The 24,652-nt window shown below is 41.2% G+C and overlaps 2 protein-coding genes across 3 annotated transcripts; one reads left to right on the top strand and one right to left on the bottom strand.

Annotated features, from left to right (window-relative positions):
* Window positions 1-596: 596 nt before the first annotated feature.
* On the bottom strand, window positions 597-9,343 carry tsku (tsukushi small leucine rich proteoglycan homolog (Xenopus laevis)). 2 transcript variants are annotated; one of them, XM_062473325.1, is made up of 2 exons: window positions 9,027-9,343; window positions 597-3,148 (listed from the first exon to the last, which is right to left on the bottom strand). In XM_062473325.1, the coding sequence occupies exons 1-2, from the start codon at window positions 9,033-9,035 to the stop codon at window positions 2,108-2,110; spliced, it is 1,050 nt and encodes a 349-aa protein (XP_062329309.1). In that variant the 5' UTR covers window positions 9,036-9,343; the 3' UTR covers window positions 597-2,107. The 2 variants fall into 2 exon arrangements, with proteins under 2 accessions (XP_062329309.1, XP_062329310.1); XM_062473326.1 differs by lacking the exon at window positions 9,027-9,343 and adding an exon at window positions 4,260-4,451.
* Window positions 9,344-12,335: 2,992 nt separating this feature from the next.
* Window positions 12,336-24,491, top strand: gucy2f (guanylate cyclase 2F, retinal). Its single transcript, XM_062473294.1, has 19 exons — window positions 12,336-12,969; window positions 13,080-13,909; window positions 14,470-14,771; window positions 17,418-17,772; window positions 18,007-18,091; window positions 18,188-18,284; window positions 18,382-18,516; window positions 18,643-18,723; window positions 18,939-19,115; window positions 19,224-19,380; window positions 19,578-19,727; window positions 20,022-20,170; window positions 20,575-20,738; window positions 20,938-21,130; window positions 21,487-21,661; window positions 21,864-21,962; window positions 22,065-22,159; window positions 22,295-22,380; window positions 23,054-24,491. Exons 2-19 carry the CDS (start codon window positions 13,165-13,167, stop codon window positions 23,136-23,138), a joined length of 3,330 nt encoding a protein of 1,109 aa, XP_062329278.1. The 5' UTR covers window positions 12,336-12,969; window positions 13,080-13,164; the 3' UTR covers window positions 23,139-24,491.
* The last annotated feature ends 161 nt before the right edge of the window (window positions 24,492-24,652 follow it).

The following is a 24,652-nucleotide window of genomic DNA, read 5'->3' as shown; positions in this document are numbered from 1 at the left end:
ATAGCCCATAATGCAACACACCCTCTCAGCACACAGAGGAGATCTGTAAAGGCTTCCTCGCCATGACTGAATCTTGGTTTGTCTCTCTCCCTTTTCTGTTCCTTTTTGTTCTGTCTGAAGCCGTCAGTCCACCACTCCATGGTGCCATGCCAGGGTCGGCTTTCTTGTCCCACTTGTGATTAAAGGACCTCTCAAGACCACCAGCGTGTATGTGAGTGAGAGAGAGAGAGCAGGGTGTGAATGTGTTTGTGTGTGTGGACTTTACTGTACAGTAAATAAAGGAGGTAGGTTATAATCTGCACATTTAAACAGTAAAAGTAAACACATTTAAACAGTATAAGTAAACTAGGAACCAACAGTTGTCCTCAGGGAACACACCCTGTGAGTCAACCCAGGAGACATGCATTTGCTGGGGAAAAAAACATGTTTTTTCAATTGAATCGTGAAATACTGTGACACAATTGCTGGATATAAAAATGAGACGTGTATTTTTCTTTGCAGACACACCTAGCAATAGCAGCAGCTGAAACAGTCAATAAAACACAGACATAACACAGTGTTCGAGAACAATACTCTGCATTTCAGTTGTGAGAGAATTCAGAGAGAAAGTCATTTATTAAACAATATATTTAATATACAAAGTTATAAGCTCTGTTGATAAAAAAAACATCATTTTACAGATGTTTTACATTCAAAATATGTCATCTGCAGTGATTAAAATGATTGTCCGCCTAGGTCAACCTACAAACCACAGGAACACCAATGTAGCAAAAGACTCTATTACACAAAAAAAATGAATAATTTTCTAATAAAATTCAGATTTCCCCAGTGCATTATCAGATGCAATTAAGATAGTGTTACATCAATTAAACGTACAATAATGTGTCTAATGCTAATGTGACTAACTGTAAAGCTCTTTGGAGTATCTGTTTGATAAGAAAACATGAATGTTAAAACATGTCTGCTTTTATGCATATCTGTATGAAGGAATGCAAAGAAATTCACAGGAAGACAATACAATTCAATGACACAAATTTCAAATAAAATGTTATGGCACGGCCTGAAGGAACTCTAAAAACAAGCACACATGCTATGAAAAGTTTTATAGAACACAAAGCCTTTGTTTTTTATTTGTCATTTGGAATTATAAGACTGCATGTCAGCCCTCATTGTGTCACCTGTCTGTTTAAATTGAGCAGCCAAAGCTGAAGGTCCGAGGCCATGTAAACATGACTGAACTACAACCAGAGTCTGTCCATTCTATCAGAAGGCAAAAATATTACTGGAACTGGCAAACAAACTGTAGAACAAGTTTGCATAGAAAAGTCCACACTTTGAAGAAGAAAAAAAAATACTACTCATTAAAATAAAATATACTTTTTAAAGGTAGTTATTAATGTTATCCCAGGTATCAAAAAGCATTGTGGATTCAACAGAAATGCTAAAACATTTTGTGTCTTATGTTCATGTATGCAAAAGAAATCCACCCCCAAGTGAAAAAGTGCAAAATTACAAATTGTTGGATAACAAAAATGTTAAGCAAAGTATAACTTTAAAGAGTAAGTGAGGCCTTCATAAAGAACATGGCATATGTAACCAACCTGGCCTTATACTGAAATGGCATTACACATTCAAATGCAGTTACGAAGGCAGCATAAAGAGGCAACATGCTTCATTTTTAGGCATAAAATGGTGGAATGGTACATTTAAGTATGTATAGTTTAGGGTTATGTTTAGAGCTCAGGTAGGGAAGTGAACATTCTGGAAACTGCATTAGAACCTGGGCCACATGCTACAGTAGGTATTTAAAGGTGTCTATCACCCAATTAGCATTGGATATCTGCCTGGTGTAAAGATCATGAAACTAGATAAGGTATGACAAACATATAGCACTGAGTATAGGGACCTCATGTAGCTGTGTCAAAATGGTTAAACATTTGGAAACTTCTTTAAGGAAGGCTTCATAAAGCTTTAAAGTATACTTTGTATACAGTCAAACCAACTAAATATCTCTATAAGAGCAAGGATCAAGTTTGACAGGAATAAACAGTTGCATATTTAAGAAGGCACAGTTATAGGAGTAGTCCATTCCGAAGGCATAAGGGCCTCAAGAAACAATGCCCTTGATGTTACAGGTTAGTACGTGGTCAAACTGGATTTGACCTAGCTGCCTGTGAAACTGTCCTTGTTTCTGAGTTCTCCAGCAATGTGTGCTTGGGCCTAAAGTAATACTCCTAATGCTAGGCAAGTGGCTCAGCATGTTGTTTGGCAGAGATGTTACTCCAGAGTTAGACAAATTGAGCTCCTGCAGGGAAACAAGCCCAATGAACACTGCTGGGGTCAGTGTCTTGAGATTGATGTTGCTGGACAAGTCCAAAACTTGGAGATTGTGCAGGCCACTAAAGCTGTTTGGTTTGATGTCTGAGAGCTCACTGAGGCCACTGAGAGACAAGTGTACAAGGTCCTTCAGCTCCACAAACGCCCCCTCCTCAATGCAGGAGATAGGATTTCCATCCAGGTTCAGGTCCCGCAATGGAATTCCAACCAACTTGGGGACGCTCCTCAGCCGGTTCTCCGCTAGTGTCATGCTCTGGACATGCAGCGCACCCCCATGTGGGCCCCTGGAGACCGAGCTCAGCCAGTTGTGGGACAAATCCACACTCATTGGCTCGCCGTGACCCCTGGTGATGAACACATCCAGGTCAAAGTCCCGGAAACGGTTGTGGCTAAGGTCCACATCCACTAGAGGCAGGCCAGAGAAGCAGCCCTGAGCCAGGCTGTCCAGAGAGTTGTGGCTCAGGTCCAGGGTCTGGAGATAGCGCAGCCGGGACAAGGCCTTGGAGCTGACCTGGCTGATGAGATTGCTACTGAGGTCCAGGCTGACCAGCGTAGTGTAGCCGGGGCCAGAAAGCATGGTGTCAGACAACAGGCCTATGGAGTTGGAGGAGAGGTCTAGATGTGCTGTGTCCAGGGGGATGGGGATGTTGGAGGGTCCCACTCCCCTGCAGTCCACCCTGGTCAGGCTGAAGCTGTCGAACAGACCAAAGCTCTCCACTTCACAGTGGCAGCTGGGGTGGCAATTCTTTACTTCACCTGCATGAACCCAGGCAAGCAGGGACATGCTAACCCACAGAAGAGTCATCCTCGTCTGGAAGGGGACATAAAAAGGATTAACAGGTGAATCATCGGTTTCAGTTATAAGAATACAACACAATGACTCACTTGGTTTATATGAGAAAGTCAAAAAACATATTTAAAAAATGCATGAAATACATAATGGCTTCCTTTAAATTAAAAAGTACAGCTGATAGGATATATCAGAGATGCTAAATAAACGTGTCAGGAGATGTACTAGATGTACTCCAGTGTCTGTCCATTTACTGAGATAAAAATACTGTACAAAACATATTGAATTGCATTCCTTTAGAAATATAAGTTACAGAGTTATGAATAAATATGGTCAGTAAGCTAAACACAGCCAGTGCATAAACAAAGCGCAGCGCTTAGATCTAAGATTTATTTTTGTGTTTTGTGTTATTGGTTAAAACTCAAATTCAATCAACTCACAGATTATGGTATCTATTGAAACAGTTTCTCTACTTGTTTCTTACATGCTCTGTATGAACATACCCCAGTACAGATTTAATTGAACAGTTTGAATTTAGGCTGGAATATTAAACGTGGCTTTGAACGTTATTAAAAGAGTTTTCCATCCAAAAATCCATCTTGCATTTTGAGCCAAACAAACTTCTCTCTAATTGGGTTCCCAATGGATTTGGCCTGATTGTGCTCACAAAAGTCCATATTAACGTTTTTAGTCATAGTTTATTACACAAAACATTTTCATGGTTGTAAAAACACGAGAGGCACATTATCACTCAAGGTTCTCAACATAACTGTCTAGCCGGTGGAAAATGGGTACAAAGAGATGAAGTATATGAGCACATTGGAGCATAAAGACGCAAAGAGATAGCAGATGCTGTGGCTCAGTTTGTGTGTTTAACAAACCAACAGCTTTAAGGTAAAACAATCTCAAACAAACCACAGCTAAATCAGATCAATCTTTGCAAACTTTTAATTGAATTGCATAAAAAACAGTAGGTGCATGTATCAGCAACTTTGTGGCTTAGTTAAGTCACATCAAAAAGGAATGAAGTTCGTAAACATCCTGGCATTTCAAAACGCAAAAGAATTGTTGAAATACATAAATACATAAATACACGTAAGTGCCACATACAGAAATGTTCTACAATCTGTACCTCAATGTCCAGTTGATGTCAATGGTTTCCTCTAATCTGAACTATTCCACCTACTTTCAAAGAGCTTCTGAAACTGAACAGAATGCTGCTGGCGCTTCGAATACATTTGCTGCTTGAACGAGTCGAGCCTGTCTGCCGGTAAATGATCTGCCCCTAAACCTCTTACATCACTTGGCAGCCACATACTCATAATAGTTGGAGAGAACTCTCTCTCTCACACACACACACACACACACACACAGACACGCTATTGGACAAAGGTTAATAGTTGGATTTGTACTGGTGGAGGCAAATTGTGTTTTTTTCGTCCACCCAAGTATGACCAAACACTTTTTTTTAAGTAGGTTAAGGTTGTGTAGTCAATTTGCAGGTTTCTTATCCCATTAAGAAAAAGGTTATCAATAGTCCATTAACATGAAAGGGTTACAGAGTGTTCTTTCATAAGTGAGGTTGCACAATCTACAAGGTATTCTGAAATACTTAAAGTTCATAGTAAGGCTTATTAGTGGTAAGCTGACCCTAAGCCTACTCAAAAAGGAGTTGTTAATTGGGTGTGCTCAAGCCTTCGGCGAGAGCACAACCTTTGTTCTCTCACATATATATTTATTTATTTATTATTATTATTTATTTTCGCCCCCCCTAAGGATCAGTCAATATTTGGACTACATACACAACGGCGGTGTCAAAAGGTTCGTCTTGGTAGCGATTGCGTTGTTGTATTTGTATTTACGTTCCGTTGCATGGTTTAAGTAGAAATTGCGTTTTTGTGGTGAAAAGTTAAGCTTTTAACTGACGTTACTAACGTCACTACGTCACTAACGTCACGAAAACACGCGTGACTACCTGTAGCAGAACATTCGTTTCACATCTGTTAACTTGGGGGATAGCTAGGCTAACTATAGCTTTACTGCAAGGCAGCTGCAGGAACGCCACAAGCAAAGAGGCCAGGGTGATAACTATTTACTCATTTTACTTTGTGATGTGAAACACAATTATGAAATGTAATGTACAATATTAGCTGATATTATTAAGGAAGTAGGCCCACATCTACTTTTGGAAACGGTAGTCTACTATTTCACTGAAGCATTAGCATCATGACATTAGCCTCTGTTGCCCGGGCAACACATACTACAGTGGTCTATGATGCATCTGTTTTCAATCTTTAAAATAAACATTCCTCACAAATACATTTTCGTTGTAGGATTTATTATGACATTACATTACAAGTAAACGATTTGTGGGTGAAATTATCATTACCTGTGGTTTCAAACCAGTGTTGCTCACTGCAACGCTGTAGCCTACGCGAGACACTACAAAAACATCTACACAGCTGTAGGAAGTCAAACGGCGACAGAACATGTTCGGCACTCCCCTTACTTAAATCAAAAGTCTATCTAACTGCTAACCTTAACTTCATTGCCACAGCCTAAACTTTGTCAATCTGTTCATGAAAATAATTAATTTCAGCCTAAACCGTACAACGGAACGTTAAATCCAATTCAACCAACGCAATCGCTACCAAGACGAACACAGCAGTAGTCTACTGTACCGTAGTAGTACAATTTACCGGGGCAGCTTCTCCACACAGGGCTATATCGCATTTTGCGTTGTTACTGACAATGATCGCTACCAGTGAGCTTTTTATGAAAGCGATTTTCCACTAAATAAATGTGAAGCTTATTTACGTTTTTGGGGGCATATTTTCAGTTAGAAGATGGTACTGTTTGAATTGCGATTCAATCTTCTACTGCCGGTAACGTCGTAGAATAATCTTCAAAGGGGGTTCTTTATTCATGAATGAATGCAATATGAGTAGGCTAAATGCCTTAAAATATCACGAGAAGGGAAAAACTTAAAAGGACGTTTAAGTCATAGAGATTAGGTCAATTTTTACACCGGTCTGCCAAATTTATTCGTTTTGATTCAACGATGAGGATGCCTTTTGCAGGGGAAATGAGAATTCTCATTTCCCCTAGATAGATCTTAAGATCTATTTCATTCTACACTTCACTCGTATTTTCAGTTGTAAATGAGCAGCAAAAAAAAATGCTTTTAAATCTATGTAATCTTTATAAATAATAAGTATGCATTTTTATATAAAATATACAGAAATATCAGTTTTAAAAATGTCATTCAAAAACGGACCCCTGTGCAACCGACGCAAGCAAGCACACCCTACAATTTCCCCAGAAATTGTACCCTCTCTAGTTGTTCTCTTGTTTTCTGACTGTTATGATTGTTTTTTCTCTTTGTTCGCATAAGTTTCAGTAAAAAGACAGTGTACATATTTGTGTAGACCCATGACACAGATATGATATGGCATTTGATTTTTGCATCTGAAAACACGCAACTCTCAATTATTCCTCATAAACGTTATGGTTTAACATTACAGTTTGTGTATAAAAAACCTACATTGTCTAGTCAGCTTGCATCTCTACAATAGACCCAACTGCACCAGGCTTCCAACAGGAAAATGCAAAAAGTAAATAAATAAAAAAGTTTCACAATACACATCTTCAAAACAAATATACAAACATTCCTGTTTTGTGTCTCTACTTGAAAGTAAAACAACTTAAAGCAACTGTGCTGCTGTGTTGTCTGGCTGTAATTCAAAAGATATTGCACATACAGGTTGAGAAAACCAGAAAAGTAAACAATTACCGTGGCTGAGTATGATTCCAGTATGAAATTGTTTCTCTCAGAAATAAAAACGGACATTAATGAAAATGAGAAAGGAAGCAGACTAGTGTGGGTTTGTTTTTGTTTTTTTGCCATTGGGTTTGTTGACTTAAAGCTTGAGTCACACCAACTGTGTTTTAACGATACAAGAAAAGGCAGGTCTGCTTATTTTAGACGTAAACTTGAGACGAGTAAACACGCCATTCCCCTATTTAACAACTTTCCAAGATACTAAGCCCTCCTTCAGCTTATCAAAACTTCCTCTTATGCCTCCACACAAGTCCAAAATGAGGTCCATATCCTATTGTTTTTAATACAAACTGAACCGGCACCACCCTTTTCCTCCACATTACCTCATTTGCACTTTTAAAAACAATTACTTCATCTTCAGGGAATCATCTTCCCTCCAACATTCACAAGCCTGTATACGCTCATGCAGACCTTGAAGAAATGTTATTAGCAAACCCATGGGAGGGCTGTCTGTGTAAATACTGTAAGTGTTGGGACTACAAAGCAAGCGGTCGTTTGGTTTATCAGAGTGCCACACTGATGCCAGTAAGGCCTTCTTGTCGCTGCCATTTGGCTCAGCAACCCCATCTATCCATCTGCTTCATCACAAGGGGTTGGTTAACTTTTATCACCAGCTGTTTCTCTCATCCTTCGAGCCATAAATGTCAAATAACAGCATCTGGGTGTTCCGACTTCAAATCAGCTCATATTTAACCACTATAATTACTTGACTGCGATGACTATTTGGGGTGCAAATCTCTTCAGTGGACAATTGACAGAGAGCCTCTAACCATGCCCCACAAACACCATTTCTCTTTCTCTGTGGACACACTCAGTATATCCTTAGGCATGGACAGCCACCTTAAACTAGTAAATCACATCCAATAAAAGAGAAAACAGCTGCAGATTACATAAAGTACATGATCAAGTGTGATCATGCACTACAGATAAATGAGTCTATTCTTAAAGGATTTCAATGGCCTTTGCATCTTCATTTATTATGAACCTCAGCAATATTCTATTCTACCTGTTGTTTGGGTCCACTTTCCCAACTCAATCCCCAAGTTCAAGTCTTGCAAACAGTTCAATTTAGAGGATAGACAAAATGCTAATCATTTAAAGACAAATCACTACATGGCATTAAGAAAAGTCAGATTTAATGTGTGCTTAAAGCAGTAGTGCTTAACAGTATTAGACCAGGACAACTAGTCGTCTGATGGACAAACTACTTCTTTAAGCAGATTAAAATGACACTTGAACCCCCCACACACACACACACACAAAACAACAACAACTGTGATGTGTTTAAACTTGTAGTTAAGGTAGCAGGTCACAGTACAGTTTCCCATCCAAGTAAAAACTACCCCTAAAGATGCTTCTAAAGTGAATGGCATGCTACAAATTAATGATTAACATCATGTTTTTTTTTAAAGAGAAGCCTACTACTTGTGCAATAGTCAGTCATCGTTTGGTCTGACCTCTAAGGATACTGTATCAGTGGCTGAAAACTATGGTTCATTAAAATAGTTTAAAGTGGTAATACTGCGCAATAGGAGCCAGAGAAACTCTGGTCTGGGTAAGCAGGCCTAGAGGCGGGCGATATGACTTTGGGTACTGCCGCTGCAGATCAAATTTCCTGCAGCCGTGGCAGAGCATGCAGGGCCCTTGTCGCGAAGAAATGTACCTATCACACCCATCCAAAGACAGTATTGTCGAGCCTTCTCAGAAAAAAACTCAGAAAAGGTGCCTCGGCTGAAATTGTATCACTTCGATCACGCCCCCGCCCATTTCCTCAGTCAATGACCATGTGTCAATTTCTCCACGCATCACTCACTCACATGTAAACGGCAGAAGTTAAGACAAAAAATCTGCTTAAGAGGTGTTGTTAACATACTATTTTCTAGAATAATTCGTGGCATGTGCTTAATGCATACATAAAACCAACAAGGCGGTTTTCAAACTAGCCACGGTTATCTGAAATCTGATCTCTCTGAAATTGTCGAAACCATTCTATCCGCATGTAGCTGAATACATTTGAGTAACTGCTAAATTGAAAAATCCTCGCTTTGGTTAACTTACCTTGACCATGAAATAAGAATGTGGAGTTGAAGTGCCAACCGGACAGTCGCTTTAGGCTATTTTACATACATTTTACATTTTACAAAATCGGCTCCTCATCCAATTTTGTAAATCCGTCGGCATGTTCCAGTGTAGCGAAGTATGTTTGACTCCTTGCAGTCTGTGGATCATTGTCTGGTGTGTACCATAACGCTGACTAAAGGAGGAGAGATTTGCACAGTCCTTCGCACCCATATCTCATAAAGTCTTTCTGGGTTTCCGCCGCAACCAACTCCTCTTAGCACAATGCGCACTCTAGCGGCACCCTCGAAGGTACCGATGGCAGAATTATAAGGAACGAAAAACGTTATGCAATAATGAGGCCGTCTTATGTCTCAGATAGGCTCAGAACGTGAAAAGGAAAGTAAAAGTTAAGTGTGCAACTGTTATGTAATACAAAAGAGAGCTTTTGATACAACCTAAACGAAAACAGATAGCCTACTGTCCATTAAACTTTGATCAAAGTAGAATAAGTGACTATGTAATGTGTTATATTAGTGCCATAGTTTGAATTCCATCTTTAAATGTCCAACTTTATCTACGTTGGTTTCCATTTAGTGCCTATAAATCGGAAAAGGATCCATGGCCATTCAAAGTGGCGAGTTGTCGAGTTCAGCGTGTAGGCTACATCAACAGATACTGTATATAGGAACAAAGCTTAGAGAGGGGGAGAGCCACAGGGGGATATGTTAAACAGCATGTGCTGCAGGACAATATGGTGCCTAGCCTCTGTCTCCGATCTGGAGCTGCTGCACCGCTGCTGCGTGAGAGCATTGTTTTCACTGTGATAACCTACGGTTTCTTTCAAACGTATGGAACGAGAGTGTGTGCGTGTGTGCGTGTGTGCGTGTGTGTGTGTGTGTGTGTGTGTGTGTTTGTGTGTGTGTGTGTGTGTGTGTGTGTGTGTGTGTGTGTGTGTGTGTGTGTGTGTGTGTGTGTGTGTGAGAGAGAGAGAGAGAGAGAGAGAGAGAGAGAGAGAGAGAGAGAGAGAGAGAGAGAGAGAGAGAGAGAGAGAGAACATGGTGTGAATGTGTTTGTGTGCGGACTTTACTGTACAGTAAATAAAGGAGGTAGGTTATAATCTGCATATTTTGAGAAAGTAAACATTAAAAGTAAACGAGGAACCAACAGGAAACACACCCTGTGAGTCAACCCAGGAGACATGCATTTGCTGGAAAAAAATAAATAATTTTTTTCTATTGAATCGTGAAATACTGTGAAGAAAGAAATTGTTTTTTTTTGTGCAGACAGGTACACACATAAATGAATACAAATTCATTGTACCAGTATTAGAAATCCTTTAAACAATCATGCAATTTATCTCATGCAATTCATCTTAATTATGTATTCCTCCCTTATACAGATGTTTTCTTGAGGATCATTTGGGGACACTGAACACCCATTCAGCCAAGACTGGCATGGTTCCAAACCGACAACGTCTACAATAAATATTTTATGGTGTTGCCGACTGTACATGTGTGGGCTGAGAATTGCTTTCAAATTTCCTTGTGTCCCTGCTTTAATACAGGCATTGTTTAGGATTCTTATTTTGAGTTCATTCCTATTTGCCTTTCAAGTGGCAAGCTGCAAAGCATTTAACAATTTCACGATATGCCATGTGATTTATGTACACTGCAATAAACATCGGTTGAAGCTCACTCTGTTTTGTTGTGAAAGAGAAGCAAGGAAGGAAGCTGACTAAGAATAATCCATCAGATACAATGGGGAACTAGAACTTCAGAACATGGAGTCAATGTTCTATTATAGTTGACATGAATCAATGTTCGATATGTCATGTCTTCTCCACAAGGTGGCGCCAGAACTAAGCACATCAAAATAGAAAAGGCAATTCACATGTCTCCAATAAAGGAAGAAAAGAAAATTATAAAAATATTATATTATTACAATACTGCTATAGGTTGCTCCACACATTTATTTCAGTTGGATATTGCATGTGCATATAATAGCATTTATAATAGTAATAGCATTTTCTCAGATGCAGATACAAGATAGAAAATGACCTGCTTGCACATTGACAGGTTTTCTTCAGTGTAATATTGTGTTCCTCATGAGTGTTTCCAGAGTGGTAGACTGTGTTCAGATGCATCACAGTGTCCATTTCTGCTGAGCGGGCAATTTTCTCCCCTATACCGGGCTGCAGGAGAGAGGTGTTACATTTAAGAGGCTCATTGGCTTATATGGATATGGGTCAGCAAAGGTGGAATCACTTACCTCGTCCTCTTGTACCACCTGCACCACACACCACACTCACCTGGAGCATACCTCTCCCTCGCTCTCTCTCTCTCTTTCCCTCTCCCTCTCTCTCTCTCTCCCTCTCTTTCTCTCTCTCTTTCCCTCTCCCTCTTTCTCTCTCTCTCTATCTCTCTCTGTCTGTCTCTCAAGCCTTTCTCATTCTCTCTCTCTTTATCTCTGTCTGTCAGTCCCTCTAACTGTCTCTCTCTCTTTCTCTTTCTCTCTCTCTCTCTCTCTCTCTCTCTCTCTCTCTCTCTCTCTCTCTCTCTCTCTCTCTCTCTCTCTCTCTGTCTGTCTCTCAAGCCTTTCTCATTCTCTCTGTAGCACCTGTTATTCATTCTGTGCATTTATAGTTTATGGTCATTAACCTTACGTAAGTATAGGCTTACTGTTATACTGAACAGTCACGGGTCTAACAATCGAATATAGTATTTATCTCATTGCCTTATTTGCCAACCGTGGTTCAGCCCAAATGATTAGGTCACAAAGTGTTCTGTACAAACCAGCTATTTGTCTTTCTGTCACTTTGAATCCCTAACAGAGGGAGTCTCAGTAGAGATGTAAGGACTGACGCAGGCACAATGCTGGATAGCTCTGGGGACGCCTGCGGGGGAGAACTCTTCGTTATCTCTAATTACTCCCTCTCCACTTCGGTGCAAATTCAATTGAACTGGGCCTATGTTGTCTCACCAACGCATTAGGCCAATTATGGCGCTTAAGTTGTGTCCACGCAACAAGTTGCCTCCATAACAAAAAGCCGAATCTGACTTTAGCTAACTTTGTGTTGCCTGCAATTTGTTGAGGCCACAATAGAAGATTAATTGCAGCTTTTAAGGCGGTATATAATGCATTTTATACTCGTTGAAATATCATGTATGTGTGTGGAGTGTTTTACCAAAATATGGAGACAAAGTCATACAGATATCTTGCTTGACAAAGCTTTATGAGTCCCTCCAACCCTTTCACAATCCTCTTATATCATGCCTTACCGAATATGGATTAGGGCCGGGTGTAACGCCTACGTTTTACCCACGGGTCACTTTGAAGGGACTTTGATTGAATGGGCGTAGGTGATCCTGACCTGGCATAATAGATATTGTCTTTGAATTTTGTAGAATTATTTATTAATTCAGAAGAAGTCCAACAGCTTTATGGGAAATGTTGCTGCCTTTTTTAATTAGTGAAACTCTTTATTTAATCCGTTGAGGATCAGGGAAATGATTTGCTCCATCCAAGATAATGAGAAGACGACGGTACATAATGCTAAACAGTTTTAGTGATGCTGGACTGCTTTAATAAAATTAAGGAAACTTTTTAAATTTGAGACATGTTAGACATGTTACCTGCGTTTGTAATGTACGTGCGTGGTGTGACTTTGTAAACCCCTCAAGAGGTGCGAACAGCAGGGTCTAAGTAGCTCTCCAGGGTGCTGAAACGGTTTCCCTTCGAGACAGACAGATCGGAGATCCAGCCTCGCCCTTTACACAACAGGAATATGTTGTGTCTTTTCATCGGCTGTGAAATTTCACAAGAACTCACAGTGAGACTATAAAGATGACAGGAAGGATTAGGTGATCAAGAACTACTGGAAATACATGAGGTTTTGCCTCATCGGACCACTTACCTGTCCTGCAGGCCCTGAAACGCTATGGTAAGTTACGATTGGTTCTTATTCACCCATTGATGAGTAGCCTACTTCTTTGATTGCAAAAAGTTTGTTATCAAACAATCTCAAACCATTAAATGTCACTTTTTTTGCAGGCTTACTTTGCAGGCATCTTCAGATTGTTTGATGATGCTTTCATGTAACCTCAAAATTCCCCAATAAGGATATTTTGGAAAAACAATGCAACATATTCCTCTACATTTTGGAGGTGCGCTGTGGGAGTTATCCAGCTATCCCTGTGGTCCGATATACAAAAGCAGGCACAGCCTAGCGACTCTGCCGTTTTATAATTTCCTGCTATGGGTCCTACTCGGGGTTTTGACATTCCCATGCTGTGTCCAGTGCTTGATATTCAAAGTAGGAGTCCTCGGGCCTTGGAACTGCGACCCCGTCTTTTCCAAGGCCTTGCCTGCTGTTGCTGCCAAACTTGCAGTGGGCAGGATAAACGAGGACTTCAGCTTAGATTTGGGTTGCAAATTGGACTTTGTGATCCTGCAAGAGCCGTGCGAAACTTCAAAAGCATTGACAACATTTGTTTACTATGAGAAAACGGTCGATGCGTTCGTGGGACCCACAAACCCCGGCTACTGTGACGCAGCATCGCTTTTGTGCAAAAACTGGGATAAAGGATTATTTTCTTGGGCTTGTATTAACTATGAGTTGGACCGGATGAAGGGCTACCCTACATTTGCAAGGACTTTACCTTCTCCCACCCGTGTGCTGTTCACCGTGTTAAAGTATTTCAGATGGGCTAACATTGGCATTGTCTCGTCCAATGAGGATATATGGATGGACACAGCTAGTAAAGTTGCCAATGCTCTTAGGAATCGAGGACTACCTGTTGGCATAGTGACTTCAATGGGAATAAATGAAACGGAAATTGAGAACACACTGGGGAGTATTCAGGCGGCAGGGGACATCAAAGGTAAGATAGATGTCATCAACTCATGAATTTACAGTTTGTTAACAATATAGACTGCATTGTTTAGTCAAAACTACCATAATACAGATTTACCAATTCTAGAAAGGATAGGTTGTTAGACACAATAACCATGTGACAAAGTAGGCTTGTAGTCAAACCTTCTGACACTAGCTGCGCAGCTCTCATCCCAATTACGCACATCAGGTAATATACCCTGCTACCTGATTACGTCCACAGAAGCCATTTTGTTCCAGAACACTCTCTGCCCCATGGCTGAAGTGAATTAAAGGGATTGTTTATGTGTTCTGTATAGGTACTGCTAATCAGTCCACAAATTGTGTCAGAGGTCTTAAGGGGTCCCAAAGGTGGATTAGAAGTAGAAGCTGGGTAACACAAAGATCATGGGAACCCGAAGTTAGAATCTTTTATTGGGGATTCCCTAATTATTTTGGAATTAGGAAACCGTCCCCCATGTCCACCTTAAGATCAATACTACTTCAAAAGCTACTTACTGGACTGAACTGGTCTTCCAGGTGTTCAATGTCTCCCTCCTTTTGTTCCAGTCATCATCATGTGCATGCACTCCGCTCTGAATGGTGGCGAACAGCAGGTTAACTTCTTGTTGAAGGCCAACGAAATGGGACTGACCGGGGGTCGCTACGTATTTGTGCCCTACGATACTCTTCTCTACAGCCTCCCGTACAACAACATCTCCTACTTTCCACTCGTAAACAACAGCAAACTGCAGGAGGCCTACGATGCTGTCCTTACCATCACCGTGGCATCAGACACTATGTCCTTCAACGAGGCATTCAACATGGCCAAGAGAACTGAGGAACTCGCAATTTATGTTGAGCCTGAGCAGGTGAGGGCGTCCACGTTGTGTTGTTGGTGCTGTACATCAGTGGTTCTCAATCCTGGTCCTCGGGACCCCCTGCCCTGCATGTTGTTTCCCTGATCCAACACACGGGATTGAGAACCACTGCTGTACATGACTGTTATGTCCAGTTGTATTGGATGTAAGGGCATTACTGTATGACTGCCCAACCGGATGTTACATACCTGTTTAATTGGGTGTGCTTTGCCTTCAGCAAGGGCACAACCTTTGTTCTCTCACATATATATTTTTATTAAAAAAAAATTTAAAAAAATTTGCCCCCCTAAAACTCAGTCAATATTTGGCCTACATAGACAACCTATGTGTCAAAAGTTTCGTCTTGGTAGCGATTGGGTTGCTTCTATTGGGATTTACGTTCCGTTGCATGGTTTAGGCTGAAGTTAAGTTTTTGTGGCGAAAAGTGAAGCTAACGGTGGCTAATTTGCTAGCCACAGTCACTGACGTTACTAACGTCACTACGTAACTAACGTCACGAAAACACGCGTGACTACCTTTGGCAGAACATTCGTTTCGCATCTGTTAACTTGGGGGATAGCTAGGCTAACTATAGCTTTACTGCAAGGCAGCTGCAGAAACGCCACAAGCAAAGAGGCCAGGGTGATAACTATTTACTCATTTTACTTTGTGATATGACACACAATTGTGATGTGTAATGTACAGTATAAACTGATATTATTAAGGAAGTACATCTACTTTCGGAAACAGTAGTCTACTATTTCACTGAAGTATTAGCATCATGACATTAGCCTGTGTTGCCCGGGCAACACATACTACAGTGGTCTATGATGTATCTGTTTTCAATCGTTAAAATAAACATTCCTCACATATACATTTTCGTTGTAGGATTTATTATGACATTAGATTACAAGTAAACGATTTGTGGGTGAAATTATCATTACCTGTGGTTTCAATCCAGTGTATCACTGCAACGCTGTAGCCTACGCGAGACAATACAAAAACATCTACACAGCTGTTTAGGAAGTCAAACGGCGACAGAACATGTTCGGCACTCCCCTTACTTAAATCAAGTCTATCTAACTACTAACCTGAACTTCATTGCCACAGCCTAAACTTTGTCAATCTGTTCATGAAAATAATTAATTTCAGCCTAAACCGTACAACGGAACGTTAAATCCAATTCAACCAACGCAATCGCTACCGAGACGAACACAGCAGTAGTCTAGTACTGTGCCGTAGTAGTACAATTTACTGGGGCAGCTTCTCCACACAGGACTATATCGCATTTTGCGTTGTTACTGACAATGATCGCTACCAGCGAGCTTTTTATGAATGAGCGATTTTCCACTAAATAAATGTCAAGCTTATTTACGTTTTGGGGGGCATATTTTCAGTTAGCAGATGGTACTGTTTGAATCGCGATTCCATCTTCTACTGCCGGTAACGTCGTAGAATAATCTTCAAAGGGGGTTCTTTATTAATGAATGAATGCAATGAGTAGGCTAAATGCATGAAAATATAGCGAGAAGGGAAAAACTTAAAAGGACGTTTAAGTCATAGAGATTAGGTCAATTTTTACACCGGTCTGCCAAATTTATTCGTTTTGATTCAACGATGAGGCTGCCTCTTGCAGGGGAAATGAGAAGACATCTATTTCATTCTACACTTCACTCGTATTTTCAGTTGTAAATGAGCAGCAAAAAAAATGCTTTTAAATCTATGTAATCTTTATAAATAATAAGTATGCATTTTTATATAAAATACAGAAATATCAGTTGTAAAAATGTCATTAAAAAACGGACCCCTGTGCAACCGACGCAAGCAAGCACACCCTACAATTTCCCCAGAAATTGTACCCTCTAGTTGTAATTGTTATACACTAGGTTGTGTAGTGTGGTATATATATTGTACTGTAGGGTCACCATTAGATTTGAGAAGACATGAGACATTTTTATTTTTGTTAATGTAGTAATAATAATAATAATAATAACACTTTATTTATATAGCACATTTCATACAAGAATGTCAGTTCAAGGTGCTTTACATAAAATCAATAAAAACTATAATACAAGTAATAAAAGTAATAAAACCCTTCTGAGATCAAATAAGTAAAATGCTTTGGTTAGAATATAGGTTTTAAGCTGTCTTTTGAAAATGTCTAGCGTGTTTGCTTCCCTAATATTTATGGGTAAAGTGTTCTATAGTTTTGAGGCGTAGTTGACAAAGGCCACATCACCAATCTTCTTATGACTGCTGCTGGTAACCTCTAACAGGCCTGCATCTGATGATCGCAGTGTTCTAGCTGGTGTGTAGTTAGTAAGAGAGTTAGCAATGTAGCTAGGTCCTTGTCCATTTAGAGCTTTGTATGTGAGTAGAAGGACCTTCTGTCAATTCTGAAGGTAACAGGAACCCAGTGTAAAGTAGCTAGGACAGGACTAATGTGTTCTCTCATTTTAGTTTTGGTTAATAATCTAGCTGCAGAGCTTTGAATGAGCTGTAGTCTTTCAGTGGTTTTCTTGGGAAGACCAGCAAAAAGTGCGTAATAACATTGTAAAAACATATAGCACAAAATAAAGACATTTCTTGTTTTGACTTCTCCCATACAGTATAATGTATGTCTCAACATATTTAGATTGGCCTTTCTCTCTAACACAGGTCAACCCCCTGTTTGGGACCATATACAATGGTATTTACCTGCTGGCCAAAGCCATCCACAATGCCAGGAGAGCTGGCCAGTGGCTCTCAGGAACCAACCTAGCCTACTTCACCCGAAACATGACCTACAACGGCTTCAACCAGAAGATCATCATAGATACTGAGGGTGAAGGCCAGACCAACTACGTCATCCTGGACTCAAATGGGTGGGGCGGTAGGCTGTATCGCGCCTACCTGGTCGACCTAAGCACAGATATGGTCCGGTTCGCGGGCAAGTCCATTCACTTCCCAGGGGGTTCCCCTCCTGCCTCCGACTCCAGCTGTTGGTTCACCCCAGATGCCATCTGCAGTGGAGGTAGAAGACTTGAGGGGTTTTCAGTTCAGACTTCCTTAAATATGTCAACTGTAATTATTCGGGTTGTGTTATTATTAATGGGTATCTATCAGCTCATTTTAGCAGCTCATTTTTACAGCTCAGTGATGTGGTTGTCAAAATCCACTTTGATATAGTATACTCTCTCCAGTTTTCTGTTGTCTCTACTGTCATTCACCCAAACCATATTTGGTAAATGTCTTTCCCAACTCACAGGAGTGGATGTCACCTACGTCATAGTGGTGTTTGCAGTCATAGCTTTTCTGGCTGTTGGAGCACTTGGAGTGAGTCTGATCGTAAGGTAAATACTTTACAGTTACATGTCTCTGTTGTGGTCTAAGAGATCTGGTTGGTTGGTCTCTTTGTGGTCTGGTCTGACATGCATTCCAAATGGCAGGAGGAGGATTGAGCAGATCCAGTTGGTCAAAGGACCCAATAGGATCCTTCTGACATTGGAGGATCTCACATTCATAAATCCCCAACTTAGCAAGAGGGTAGGTGTCCTAAATGTATAACCTGACCCATTGAAAATAAGATTTCCATGAAATGTTCATGACTGCATTACTAAATAATTTTTGTGATGCCTCTCAGAAAATAACCTTAGAAGATCTTAGCGAATCGAAGAGTGCTATGGACGAAAAGAGCACAAGGTCTATAGACCCCTCCCACTCCGTTAACAGCTTGCAAACAGAAACTCAGGAGTCCACCAATGTGGCCATCTACGAAGTAGGCAAAACACTGCAGAGGAACATACAACACATTCTTATCCAATACATATCTTTATCTAATTACTGAATAATACTTAAGATTCAGTGTTGAATTGTATAAATAAAATATTTTTACTTCACATAGGGAGACTGGGTGTGGCTGAAGAAGTTTGAACAGGGTCATTTCAAAGAGGTCAAGCAAAGCACCACAAAGATCTTCACAAAGGTACAGAGAATAGCCACTATCACTCTGGGAGTAGCTACTAAAGGTTTGCTAGTTTGTGTTTTACCATGTAATATTTTAGGATCTGGTCCAACCATAGTGGGGTTCAGCTGGATTTTCTTCAATAATGAAAACACATACATACCTAGAATATAGTCATACTGTACCAGGGAGATTTCTTAAAGCCGGTTCTTTTTTTGTTTGTTTGATTTGAACAGATGAAGGACTTGCGGAATGAAAACGTAAACCTTTTCTTGGGCTTCTTCTCCGATGGTGATATTTTTGCCGTGGTGACGGAGCACTGTTCCCGAGGCAGTCTGCAGGACCTGCTGAAGAACGATGATGTCAAGCTAGACTGGATGTTCAAGTCCTCGCTGTTGCTGGACCTGATCAAGGTAGGCTGGGGGGTCAGGATCAGGTTGAATGGAAATCAGTTTTGGTGCATGTCATGTTTTACACTCTTTACTCAATAAATCAATTGTTTGATTTGGTTGATCTCTCAGGGTATGAAGTACCTTCATCACAGAGAATTCCCTCATGGTCGACTGAAGTCTCGTAACTGCGTAGTAGATGGGCGTTTTGTCCTGAAGATCACGGACTATGGCTTCAACGAGCTGCTAGAATCCCAGAAAGCCCCCAAAACTGTATCCCCACCTGAAGGTAATGTCTTTGGCAAAGCATACTACCAAGTCACATTTATTGAGCTTTTACATATGCTCAGTGATTTCAGTATGTGTGCCAAAACAAATATATACCCTTTCAATCTTAAGAATGGCTCAAAAGTATTCTAGTTCAATGTGTTGGGTCCTAACTTATAATGTGATCCTTTAATAACAATAATGGTTTTTGCCTCCAAGAGATGTTTTGGACAGCTCCAGAGTTCCTCCGGGACCCAGAGAACGCTAGAAAGGGGACTTATAAAGGAGACGTCTACAGCTTCGCCATCATACTCCAGGAGGTAGTGGTGAGAGGATCCCCATACTGCATGCTGGGATTGACTCCTGAGGGTATGTATAGACAACTGTGTATGAGTCAAACCAAACCAATAACGTTTTAGATAGAAAGAAAAAAACTGTTTCTTCAAATGCTTTACCTCCATTTGATCAAAAGAATGCAACTACTAAGTTTGTTTCCATGGCTAAAGACAATATATTTTTTGGGGGGTGGAATAGGGGGAAAACGCATGAATGCCGTTCCTCAAAACACAACTTGTTGAAAAATACAGCCGTGCTTTTGAAGCACCCTCAGAATTTTGTCCCAGTGAACCTTTCTCCTTCTTTGTTGTCCCCTCCCTCCATCAGAGATCATTAGGAAGGTGAAAAAGCCCCCTCCCATGTGCAGGCCCACGGTGGCCCCCGACCAGGCCCCGCTGGAGTGTATCCAGCTGATGAAGCAGTGCTGGGGGGAGCAGCCTGACCGCAGACCAGCCTTCGACGAGATCTTTGACCAGGTCAGCCACTGCATCTGCGTACAAGAAAATACATTGGATATATATTGCATACTGTATATGAAATTATCCTACTTTAAATATGTTGTATGCAATTCCAATTTAAGCCAAAATGTTCCAGTGCTATTTTGTGCATTTAGAATAATCTGACTGAATGAAAAACGTGCTCAGTAAGTATATAGGCTATGCTCAGCCTCCTTGATGCTCGGGTTATCTGTGAGGAAAGATAATTTTTTTGCCATGGGCTGTAGTCAGTGGAAACGATGGAACTTCTCATTTCTTTCTCAGAACTCCTTCCATCTAGTTGGAAACACGTAGGAATTCAAGTTCTGTCTTGACCCAACCACTGACTGACGTGTTCAGTATGAGAGCTGTGCTCTAGCACTGTGTTTGTTGTGGCTCCACAGTTCAAACTGATCAACAAGGGGAAGAAGACCAACATCATTGACTCGATGCTGCGCATGCTGGAGCAGTACTCCTCTAACCTGGAGGACCTGATCAGGGAGAGGACCGAGGAGCTTGAGGTGGAGAAGCAGAGGACTGAGAAGCTGCTGTCTGAGATGCTCCCTCCGTGAGTCACGCCTCAAACGCCCACACACACACCAACACACACACACCTACACATATACGCACGCACACACACCTACACACACACATGCACGCTCACACACACCTACACATACACACACAAGCACTCACTCTCAAACACATGCACACACACATACCCCGTGTGTGATATCACGGTCCTCAACGTGACGTCCGTGTGGCAGCTCTGTGGCAGAGGCGTTGAAGACAGGAGCCACGGTGGAGCCCGAGTACTTCGACCAGGTCACCATCTACTTCAGCGACATTGTGGGCTTCACCACCATCTCATCCCTCAGCGACCCCATCGAGGTGGTGGACCTGCTCAATGACCTCTACACGCTGTTCGACGCTGTGCTTAGCAACCATGATGTCTACAAGGTCAGTTAACGACTGGTCAGCTAGCTGAAGGTTAGCTCACCAGGGACGCTACACCTGCAGCTACAACGCAACGCGCCAGTCAGAGGTACTTTTTTCCACAGTTGTGGAAAAAAGAAAGTGACCAGTTGAATGTTAGCTTGAAACAAGATACTGGCCATCGAGACGACACGAGAGATAATTTAATCAGTTACTGATCAATATTCTCTGGGCAATCAGTCTTCACAGACTAGCGTAGATGTCAGAATAGCACCTATGGCGCTGCAGTCAGTCGATCAAGTGTGTTGTTACATCTAGTTGTGCAGGAACACAGCAGGAGCAGGTGTACTGCAGAGGGATCTAATGTTGCCGTCTGACAGGTGGAGACCATTGGAGATGCCTACATGGTGGCATCAGGTCTGCCAAAGAGGAACGGCAACAAGCACGCAGCGGAGATAGCCAACATGTCCCTGAACATCCTCAGCTCTGTGGGCACCTTTCAGATGCGACACATGCCCAATGTACCCGTCAGGATACGCATTGGGATACACTCAGGTGAGGTTGGCATCGTGCTGGCATGAGAGTCATGTCGATAACTTCTGGAAGGCCTGGAAGTTGTTCATGGGCAGTGTTGAAAGTTACAGTAAGTTGGATGGTTACAGTGTTGTTGTGGCTTGTGTGTGTGTATACTGTGTGTCTGTGTGTGTGTGTTTGTCCATGCATGCATCCATTTGTGTGTGTGTGTGTGTGTGTGCAGGGTCGTGCGTTGCCGGGGTGGTTGGTCTCACCATGCCTCGCTATTGCCTTTTTGGAGACACAGTCAACACCGCCTCTCGAATGGAATCCACTGGGCTGCGTGAGTCTTCTATTTCTGCTGTTCTGTGCGGCACCATGCTGTATTATTTTGTGTTCTACTGCACTATGCTGTAGCTGTGAGAGTTATTTTCCTCCCCCTCAGCTTATAGAATCCATGTGAACATGACCACTGTGAAGATCCTTCACTCCCTGAATGATGGATACAAGATAGATGTCAGGGGCAAGACAGAACTGAAGGTAAGGACCTCAGATTTTCCTCTTATTTATGATACTTCATAGATTGATTTACTTCAGTCATTTGAGAGATGGAAATTGTAAAAGAGTAATTCACATGAAATTCACAACCGGATATATGAACTTTTTTTTTCTCAGGGTAAAGGCATAGAGGAGACGTACTGGCTAGTTGGGAAATCAAACTTTACGAAGCCTTTGCCAAAGCCTCCAGAAATCAAACCAGGGTATGTGACTTATTCTCAAGATTGTTAGGGTCTAACGTGATTTATCTTCATTCCCTTTCGGAATTGTTGCTCAATTTTGTGAACTGGTAAAGTGTTTTGACCATTTCTTTCCTGCTGGAGAGAAAACTGTGTTGAAACGAAAGCATGGGAGAATCACTATCCAGTGAGCGATGCTGCTTGACAGTAGTGTCCTGTGTATGTCTGCTATAGGGAAGACAATCATGGACTGAACCCAGACGACATAGCCGAGTACAAGAGAAAGAAAGCAGAGAAAAAAAGCATGGTGCTCTCATGATTGAGGAGGTAGCCACCCGTGTGACATATGTGGTGTTGTGATGGAAAGCTTGTCACCATGTGGTTGTTTCTTTGGCTTGATGTTGGTTTGTGGCTTTGTGTACGTGAATCTGAGGGAACTTCGGAGTCTTCTCTATCCTTGTCCTGCACCCCTTGCCTGCCACAGTCTCTTCTATCCATAAACTGGGTCCTCTATAAACTTTTGAAAAAATATATACATTTCCTTTCTTGGTTGCTGTTTGTTTTGCTTTGTCTTCTCAACCCTCTTTGGTATTCTTGTTTGACATATACTTTGTTTTCTTCGAATTTTCTGTTTGTTGTTGTCTTCTTCTTCTCACTGTTACGTGGCGTTTAATATTGATACTTCTCTTTTTTTAAGGGACAACTGGCAAGCGATGGTGACAGAAGAGATCAAGTCCATATTTCGAAAGGCCAACAGGGAAGTGGACAAGCCTAAAATCTGAGTGGAAGAACAACAGAGTCTGAGAGTGAAAGATAGATAGAGAAGAGAGGGAGTCAAATTCAAAAGAAGAAGAGGACACATCCTTAGGCAGAAGGAGGGATGAGGGCCGACTGACAGGAAGGAAGAACAGAGGGCATGGGCCAGGCTGCTCACCTCAGCTTACATGGGACTCCTTTAATAGGATTGCCTGTTCTCTGGCTAATCTGCTTGTGTCCAGCGTAGCAGAAAGGGAGAGTACTAATGAAATGAAAGTTGCTGTATTACTGGTGCGCAACGGGGGAACGTGTATATCTCCTTAACAGTGAATGCTCTTACTCCTCTCTGCCATCATTGGCCACTAAGTGGCCTCGCAACGGGACCCCCCCCCCCCCCCCCATGTTCAATTGGACGATCGACCATTCACCTCCTGTACCATAGCTTTAATGCCAAACAGTCCCTGTTTGGCACTGTTTTAAATGTTATCAGTCTTTTAGAATTTGTCAAGAGGACTGTGGGGTCTGCACACATGCAAGGCTTCGGATAGAATGTCAGAATGCTAGTCATGGCTAGATGTGGTTAAAATATATAAGGGTAAATAGATTTATGTAAGGGTAGCACTTCAAAATTTAGTATGACTTTGTCTGAATAACAAAATTGTTTAATAATACTCCTGAAAACACAAGGGTAAAGATGTTGTTTCCTCTGAACGGTGCGTTCCTACATGTAATGTTATTGTGTTAAAATGGCATGTATCATGATAGTTTGTTTAAATGTTTCTGTAAGCTGTGTGAATGCATTCTAAACCTTCATTTAAAAAAATGTATGACACATCATTCATTGACGCCAGGATCATGTTACTGTAAATATTGCGGATATAGTGAAGGACCTGTCAATGCCTACTTTGACTAATGGCAATGGCAGGTACACAGGAAGGGCAGCGTGTGACCCAGCATTGTTGCCCCTCCTTGTTGCTGCCTTCATTGACAAGAGCTCCACCTCTTGTCAGATTTGAGACATTGCTTGTGCAAGAGAACTGAATGTACTTCATCTGTCTTTGAAAGACTAGGCCTACCTTAATAATATGCTAGGATAGAGAATATAATCAGAGCAAGAAATATATTTAAGAGCAAAACAATTCAAGCAATAATACTGCTCAGTACATATTTGTGGATAATTGGAGAAATAACTCTCTCATGTAAATTCAAGCACATTATTTGATGTTTGTATATATTTCATACAGATCTAGATAGACTGTAAGGACTTTACTGTACATACTGTAAAACATTGTCCAGATTCATTATATGTTGTTATTTGTCTTGGATGTTTATAAAAGACAAATGTAAATATGGCATATTTAATTAAATAAATCATGGATTTGTAATACTGTCCTTGTCCTTTGTGTACAACACAAATTACTGCAACTAAAAATAAGTAATTGTTTTGCTTGAATACCTGGAATACTAAAATACATTCCCATTTGATTACCCTACTCTGCCAGTGGAAGGCGCCAACCATCCCTTGTCGGTTCCCTCCTCT

The sequence above is a fragment of the Osmerus eperlanus genome, chromosome 11 (assembly GCF_963692335.1).
Source record: "Osmerus eperlanus chromosome 11, fOsmEpe2.1, whole genome shotgun sequence".
NCBI classification, from domain to species: domain Eukaryota; kingdom Metazoa; phylum Chordata; class Actinopteri; order Osmeriformes; family Osmeridae; genus Osmerus; species Osmerus eperlanus.
This window is presented reverse-complemented; position numbering and strand designations above follow the sequence as displayed.